The 6,935-nt window shown below is 62.0% G+C and overlaps 6 protein-coding genes across 6 annotated transcripts; 3 read left to right on the top strand and 3 right to left on the bottom strand.

Annotated features, from left to right (window-relative positions):
* The first annotated feature begins 212 nt into the window (after positions 1-212).
* LOC119149170 (histone H1.10-like) lies at positions 213-1,398 on the top strand. Its single transcript, XM_037390167.1, has one exon. The coding sequence runs from the start codon at positions 300-302 to the stop codon at positions 912-914; it is 615 nt and encodes a 204-aa protein (XP_037246064.1). The 5' UTR covers positions 213-299; the 3' UTR covers positions 915-1,398.
* On the bottom strand, positions 1,332-1,889 carry LOC119149171 (histone H2A-IV). The gene has a single exon (XM_037390168.1). It carries the CDS (start codon positions 1,837-1,839, stop codon positions 1,450-1,452), a length of 390 nt encoding a protein of 129 aa, XP_037246065.1. The 5' UTR covers positions 1,840-1,889; the 3' UTR covers positions 1,332-1,449.
* Positions 1,890-2,117: 228 nt separating this feature from the next.
* LOC119149172 (histone H2B 1/2/3/4/6) lies at positions 2,118-2,811 on the top strand. Its single transcript, XM_037390169.1, has one exon. The coding sequence runs from the start codon at positions 2,174-2,176 to the stop codon at positions 2,552-2,554; it is 381 nt and encodes a 126-aa protein (XP_037246066.1). The 5' UTR covers positions 2,118-2,173; the 3' UTR covers positions 2,555-2,811.
* A 1,038-nt stretch (positions 2,812-3,849) lies between these two features.
* Positions 3,850-4,354, top strand: LOC119148780 (histone H3). The gene has a single exon (XM_037389340.1). The coding sequence runs from the start codon at positions 3,882-3,884 to the stop codon at positions 4,290-4,292; it is 411 nt and encodes a 136-aa protein (XP_037245237.1). The 5' UTR covers positions 3,850-3,881; the 3' UTR covers positions 4,293-4,354.
* Positions 4,355-4,487: 133 nt separating this feature from the next.
* On the bottom strand, positions 4,488-5,011 carry LOC119148781 (histone H3). Its single transcript, XM_037389341.1, has one exon. It carries the CDS (start codon positions 4,978-4,980, stop codon positions 4,570-4,572), a length of 411 nt encoding a protein of 136 aa, XP_037245238.1. The 5' UTR covers positions 4,981-5,011; the 3' UTR covers positions 4,488-4,569.
* Positions 5,012-6,052: 1,041 nt separating this feature from the next.
* LOC119148774 (histone H2B 1/2/3/4/6-like) lies at positions 6,053-6,837 on the bottom strand. Its single transcript, XM_037389334.1, has one exon. It carries the CDS (start codon positions 6,820-6,822, stop codon positions 6,310-6,312), a length of 513 nt encoding a protein of 170 aa, XP_037245231.1. The 5' UTR covers positions 6,823-6,837; the 3' UTR covers positions 6,053-6,309.
* Between the last annotated feature and the right edge of the window lie 98 nt (positions 6,838-6,935).

Genomic DNA, 6,935 nt, shown 5'->3' with positions numbered 1-6,935 from the left:
GGTTCCAGGACTCGGGATTTATTGTCCTCTCCCTCCCAAACTCCACTCTTTTCGCGAAAGGACACCGATGGGCGAGAATAGGCACTTCCACGATCTCCCAGATGTACGAAAGGGGCAATTTTGTGACACGTAAAGTAAAGAAAATACTCTTTATTATCCCCGAAGAAACACAAGCCGGAACGCGGGGCAGTGGCGGCGGGGCGGGGCGGGCGAGCGACCACCAATCAGCGCCCGCCGCGCTGCTATAAATAGGGGCGCAGCGGCCGCCGCTGCCATCTAGGGCTCTCCGTGTCTCTGTCATGTCTGAGGCTGCCCCCGCTGCAGCAACCACCGCCAAGGCCGCCGCCAAGAAGCCGAAGAAGGCGGCGGGCGGCTCCAAGGCCCGCAAGCCCGCGGGCCCCAGCGTCACCGAGCTGATCACCAAGGCCGTGTCCACCTCCAAGGAGCGCAAGGGGCTCTCCCTCGCCGCGCTCAAGAAGGCGCTGGCCGCCGGCGGCTACGATGTGGAGAAGAACAACAGCCGCATCAAGCTGGGGCTCAAGAGCCTCGTCAACAAGGGCACCCTGGTGCAGACCAAGGGCACCGGCGCCTCGGGCTCCTTCCGCCTCAACAAGAAGCCTGGCGAAGTGAAGGAAAAAGCCCCCAAGAAGCGGGCCGCTGCAGCCAAGCCCAGGAAGCCGGCTGCCAAGAAGCTTGCCAGCGCTGCTAAGAAGCCCAAGAAGGCGGTGACAGCAAAAGAGAGCCCCAGGAAAGCTAAGAAGCCGGCGGCCACTGTGGGCAAGAAGCTGACTAAGGCCGCTAAGCTGAAAAAGCTGGTGGCAACAGCAAAGAGCCCGGCCAAAGCGAAGGTGGTGAAGCCCAAGGCGGCCAAGCTGAAAGCAGTCAAGCCGAAGAAGGTGGTGCCCAAGAAGTAAGCCCCCATAGAAAATAATTTTGGCGTTGTAGAAACCCAACGGCTCTTTTAAGAGCCCCCGATGTTTTCCTAGTAGAGCTGAAATGCTATGGCCATCACCCCTTTCAGGGAAGGAGACAACAGATTTTCAGCGGAATGGCAGCTGTTTCTGTTTCGGGACAGACAGGCGGCAGTAAACTGCAGGGGCTGCTTTTAAACCCCTGCCAAGTTGAGCAGCGCGCTGGTGGCTTTGGAAAGCCTGCACGGCGCAGTGATTGGCTGCGGCTTCGGAAGGGCCGAGCTGGCTCCCGGGAGGCCTGTCAGCCCCGCCCCGGAGCAGCGCAGGGAAGCAACGCCCGAGGGTCGGGGCCAGTGTGTCCTGGGCCGCGTCTGCAGCTGCTGCTGCCCAAACTTAGCCGACCGTTTCAAAAAGCACCACCCTTCTTTGCAGACTTTATTTTCTAGAATTCAAGCTCCCTTTCTGATTTTGTAGGTGGCTCTGAAAAGAGCCTTTGGATTTTTCTGGGAAAGATTTCCCGGGCGTTGTTTGTCGGCACTCACTTGGCTTTAGCCTTGTGGCTATCAGTCTTCTTGGGCAGCAGCACGGCCTGGATGTTGGGCAGCACGCCGCCCTGCGCGATGGTCACCTTGCCCAGCAGCTTGTTGAGCTCCTCGTCGTTGCGGATGGCGAGCTGCAGGTGGCGGGGGATGATGCGCGTCTTCTTGTTGTCGCGGGCCGCGTTGCCCGCCAGCTCCAGGATCTCGGCCGTCAGGTACTCCAGCACGGCCGCCAGGTACACCGGGGCGCCGGCGCCCACCCGCTCCGCGTAGTTGCCCTTGCGCAGCAGCCGGTGCACGCGGCCCACGGGGAACTGCAGCCCGGCCCGCGACGAGCGCGACTTGGCCTTGGCCCGCGCCTTCCCGCCCTGCTTCCCGCGGCCGGACATCGCAGCGACCAAGTTATCAGAAGCTGTAATCGTACGGAAATGAAAAACGCTTCATCGCTCGTCTTTATATACCCTCCCAGCGAAAGGAACGAATTACGATAGGCTGAGAAGGGAACATTGCGAGAACAGCCAATGACAACGCGGATCAAATTCTAACCAATGGAGATGAAGTACAGACACCGACGGCACTGATAGCCTTCCTCAGCCAATACAAACGAAGGCTAAAGAAAGCTGTAATTTGCATACCGACCCTATAAAAGGAGAGCGCTCAAACTGGTCGTCAGCGCATGATCTGTCAGCTTCTTACGAGTCGTTGGCGGAAACTTACATAATAATGCCCGAGCCGGCCAAGTCCGCCCCCGCGCCCAAGAAGGGCTCCAAGAAGGCGGTGACCAAGACGCAGAAGAAGGGCGACAAGAAGCGCAAGAAGAGCCGCAAGGAGAGCTACTCGATCTACGTGTACAAGGTGCTGAAGCAGGTGCACCCCGACACGGGCATCTCGTCCAAGGCCATGGGCATCATGAACTCCTTTGTCAACGACATCTTCGAGCGCATCGCCGGCGAGGCCTCGCGCCTGGCGCACTACAACAAGCGCTCCACCATCACCTCGCGGGAGATCCAGACGGCCGTGCGGCTGCTGCTGCCCGGTGAGCTGGCCAAGCACGCCGTCTCCGAGGGCACCAAGGCTGTCACCAAGTACACCAGCTCCAAGTAAGCTGCCTCTGAGCCCTTCTCGACCCAAAGGCTCTTTTAAGAGCCACCCATCCTTTCAGTAAAGGAGCTGACACAGTGAGGGCTTGTTCGTAGTAGTCCCAGCTACTTCTTTGGGAAGGAAACTATGATACTGTGGACGTGTTGTCAGTAGTAAGACACACGAGATATACCCGCTTGCGGTAAACAAAGTGTTTACACATCTGCCTCTGGACGTGGAGAACTCGTGATTCCATAAAAACGCTGCTGTGGCCCGCTTCACTTGTGTGTCCAGTTTGGAGGAGGCTTAGCAATAAAGCAGCGATATGTAGGTGTTTTTGTTTAAAGGCTCAAAACACGTGTGTTATGAATAGGTGGTGCTTGCTGCTTTTTTTTTTTTTTTTTTTTTTTTTTTCCCCCCCACTTGGGGCGGCACTCCGGCGGAATTGGGGACAGACAGATGCACCGAAAGCACAGGCGGTGTAAGGTTACCGTGTGCTTTTACGGCAAAAAGCTCAAGGTCGCCCCCCTTCACCCCCCCCCTCCCCCGCGTCCTCGTTAGCGTTCTCGCCGCCGACCGGAGCGCTGCACGGCGTTGTCGCCCCCGAACGGCGCAGCCCGCCTGCGGTCGCGAGCACGGTGTGCCCCCAGCGCTCTTCCCCGGCTCTCGCTCGCTGCGCCCCGTAAATCCCGCGGGCGGGAGGACCCGGAGCGCGCGGCTGCCGGGCTCGCGCCCGACCTGAGTGAGGACTGCACGGAGCTCCCCAGCAAGAGGGCCCGGCCCAGCGCAGCTCCCGAGAGGACGCTGATTGGTCGCGGTGGCGCTCGCAGACCGGGAGCCCGTTCTCGCTTCCCCGAGCCTCGCTCTTCGGAACAGAGCGGGACGAAACAGCGAGCGCTCGGGGATAGGAGCAGGCTGCCATACGAGGGAGCCTTTGCCAGCAATACCGATGCGGGTGTGGAGGGGGGGGGCGGTGGTGGGAGAGGCCGAGGCGTGGGCGGCGGGACCCTGCTACAACGGCCACCTACGGGGGTCCCTGCCACCCTCCCGCCCGCTGTTCGCGGAAACGGCCCACGCATTCCTTTAGACAGCCAGGGAGACGGTGCTAAAGCGTTCTGGAGGGCTGGGAAAGCAAGCGGTCGGGCTGGGGCTGGCCGTGGCGGGAGGGGGAAGGGCGGGTTCACCGCCGGGGAGGCGCGGGCTTTTCGAATGCTCGCGTCGCCCAATGGCAGGCGGGCTCGCGTGGGCGGCCAATCGGCAGGGCGCTTCGGCTATAAATACCGCCGCCGCGGGCCTGCCGCCGCAGCTCGGTCTGTGCTGAGCGGGAAGGAGGGGTAGCGGGCGAGGGGCTATGGCGCGCACAAAGCAAACGGCGCGTAAGTCGACGGGCGGGAAGGCGCCCCGCAAGCAGCTGGCCACCAAGGCGGCCCGCAAGAGCGCGCCGGCCACGGGCGGCGTGAAGAAGCCGCACCGCTACCGGCCCGGCACGGTGGCGCTGCGCGAGATCCGGCGCTACCAGAAGTCGACGGAGCTGCTGATCCGCAAGCTGCCCTTCCAGCGGCTGGTGCGCGAGATCGCGCAGGACTTCAAGACCGACCTGCGCTTCCAGAGCTCGGCCGTGATGGCGCTGCAGGAGGCGAGCGAGGCCTACCTGGTGGGGCTCTTCGAGGACACCAACCTGTGCGCCATCCACGCCAAGCGTGTCACCATCATGCCCAAGGACATCCAGCTGGCTCGCCGCATCCGCGGAGAGCGTGCTTAATCTTCTAGGAAAATGCACCTTTCAGAATATGGAAAACACAAAGGCTCTTTTAAGAGCCATTCCATGTACAACAAAAGAGCTGCAACACTTCTGCACTGTGAAGATAGTGTGCACCGAGCCACTCGGCGACCCTAGTTCCCTGAACATCACAGGGAAACAAAACAAAAAGAGTAACAGCTCCTTTTATTGCACATGGAATGGCTCTTAAAAGAGCCTTTGGGCTTGTATGGGCTGTCTCGTCTGGTAGAACTGTGGAGGGGCTACGGCAAAAGCCCCTTCAGGCCCGCTCTCCACGGATGCGGCGAGCCAGCTGGATGTCCTTGGGCATGATGGTGACACGCTTGGCGTGGATGGCGCACAGGTTGGTGTCCTCGAAGAGCCCCACCAGGTAGGCCTCGCTCGCCTCCTGCAGCGCCATCACGGCCGAGCTCTGGAAGCGCAGGTCGGTCTTGAAGTCCTGCGCGATCTCGCGCACCAGCCGCTGGAAGGGCAGCTTGCGGATCAGCAGCTCCGTCGACTTCTGGTAGCGCCGGATCTCGCGCAGCGCCACCGTGCCGGGCCGGTAGCGGTGCGGCTTCTTCACGCCGCCCGTGGCCGGCGCGCTCTTGCGGGCCGCCTTGGTGGCCAGCTGCTTGCGGGGCGCCTTCCCGCCCGTCGACTTACGCGCCGTTTGCTTTGTGCGCGCCATAGCCCCTCGCCCGCTACCCCTCCTTCCCGCTCAGCACAGACCGAGCTGCGGCGGCAGGCCCGCGGCGGCGGTATTTATAGCCGAAGCGCCCTGCCGATTGGCCGCCCACGCGAGCCCGCCTGCCATTGGGCGACGCGAGCATTCGAAAAGCCCGCGCCTCCCCGGCGGTGAACCCGCCCTTCCCCCTCCCGCCACGGCCAGCCCCAGCCCGACCGCTTGCTTTCCCAGCCCTCCAGAACGCTTTAGCACCGTCTCCCTGGCTGTCTAAAGGAATGCGTGGGCCGTTTCCGCGAACAGCGGGCGGGAGGGTGGCAGGGACCCCCGTAGGTGGCCGTTGTAGCAGGGTCCCGCCGCCCACGCCTCGGCCTCTCCCACCACCGCCCCCCCCCCTCCACACCCGCATCGGTATTGCTGGCAAAGGCTCCCTCGTATGGCAGCCTGCTCCTATCCCCGAGCGCTCGCTGTTTCGTCCCGCTCTGTTCCGAAGAGCGAGGCTCGGGGAAGCGAGAACGGGCTCCCGGTCTGCGAGCGCCACCGCGACCAATCAGCGTCCTCTCGGGAGCTGCGCTGGGCCGGGCCCTCTTGCTGGGGAGCTCCGTGCAGTCCTCACTCAGGTCGGGCGCGAGCCCGGCAGCCGCGCGCTCCGGGTCCTCCCGCCCGCGGGATTTACGGGGCGCAGCGAGCGAGAGCCGGGGAAGAGCGCTGGGGGCACACCGTGCTCGCGACCGCAGGCGGGCTGCGCCGTTCGGGGGCGACAACGCCGTGCAGCGCTCCGGTCGGCGGCGAGAACGCTAACGAGGACGCGGGGGAGGGGGGGGGTGAAGGGGGGCGACCTTGAGCTTTTTGCCGTAAAAGCACACGGTAACCTTACACCGCCTGTGCTTTCGGTGCATCTGTCTGTCCCCAATTCCGCCGGAGTGCCGCCCCAAGTGGGGGGGAAAAAAAAAAAAAAAAAAAAAAAAAAAAGCAGCAAGCACCACCTATTCATAACACACGTGTTTTGAGCCTTTAAACAAAAACACCTACATATCGCTGCTTTATTGCTAAGCCTCCTCCAAACTGGACACACAAGTGAAGCGGGCCACAGCAGCGTTTTTATGGAATCACGAGTTCTCCACGTCCAGAGGCAGATGTGTAAACACTTTGTTTACCGCAAGCGGGTATATCTCGTGTGTCTTACTACTGACAACACGTCCACAGTATCATAGTTTCCTTCCCAAAGAAGTAGCTGGGACTACTACGAACAAGCCCTCACTGTGTCAGCTCCTTTACTGAAAGGATGGGTGGCTCTTAAAAGAGCCTTTGGGTCGAGAAGGGCTCAGAGGCAGCTTACTTGGAGCTGGTGTACTTGGTGACAGCCTTGGTGCCCTCGGAGACGGCGTGCTTGGCCAGCTCACCGGGCAGCAGCAGCCGCACGGCCGTCTGGATCTCCCGCGAGGTGATGGTGGAGCGCTTGTTGTAGTGCGCCAGGCGCGAGGCCTCGCCGGCGATGCGCTCGAAGATGTCGTTGACAAAGGAGTTCATGATGCCCATGGCCTTGGACGAGATGCCCGTGTCGGGGTGCACCTGCTTCAGCACCTTGTACACGTAGATCGAGTAGCTCTCCTTGCGGCTCTTCTTGCGCTTCTTGTCGCCCTTCTTCTGCGTCTTGGTCACCGCCTTCTTGGAGCCCTTCTTGGGCGCGGGGGCGGACTTGGCCGGCTCGGGCATCGCAGCACGGGCACGTCTCTCGCTATCCAGCAAGCAGCAGTCGATACGACGCCGAGTAACGACGCCCTCGCCGCGAGCCCCTTTTATAGCGGCGCTGCGTGACGCACCGGCTCGACTGTGTGGCGCCGCCATTGGTTGGAAGTTCTGCTCGGGGGCGTCACGCCGCGCTGCGCGTTGCTATTGGGCACCGCTGGATCCGCGTTCCCAGTGGGGAGCTGCCGGCACAACGCCTCCGCCGCAGCCTA

This window comes from Falco rusticolus, chromosome 5 (assembly GCF_015220075.1).
Source record: "Falco rusticolus isolate bFalRus1 chromosome 5, bFalRus1.pri, whole genome shotgun sequence".
Taxonomy (NCBI): domain Eukaryota; kingdom Metazoa; phylum Chordata; class Aves; order Falconiformes; family Falconidae; genus Falco; species Falco rusticolus.
This window is presented reverse-complemented; position numbering and strand designations above follow the sequence as displayed.

What these genes read in the sequence shown, in the direction of transcription:
- LOC119149171 (XM_037390168.1), bottom strand. Translation starts at nt 1,839, where the DNA reads ATGTCCGGCCGCGGGAAGCAGGGCGGGAAGGCGCGGGCCAAGGCCAAG.
- LOC119149172 (XM_037390169.1), top strand. Translation starts at nt 2,174, where the DNA reads ATGCCCGAGCCGGCCAAGTCCGCCCCCGCGCCCAAGAAGGGCTCCAAG.
- LOC119148780 (XM_037389340.1), top strand. Translation starts at nt 3,882, where the DNA reads ATGGCGCGCACAAAGCAAACGGCGCGTAAGTCGACGGGCGGGAAGGCG.
- LOC119149170 (XM_037390167.1), top strand. Translation starts at nt 300, where the DNA reads ATGTCTGAGGCTGCCCCCGCTGCAGCAACCACCGCCAAGGCCGCCGCC.
- LOC119148774 (XM_037389334.1), bottom strand. Translation starts at nt 6,822, where the DNA reads ATGGCGGCGCCACACAGTCGAGCCGGTGCGTCACGCAGCGCCGCTATA.
- LOC119148781 (XM_037389341.1), bottom strand. Translation starts at nt 4,980, where the DNA reads ATGGCGCGCACAAAGCAAACGGCGCGTAAGTCGACGGGCGGGAAGGCG.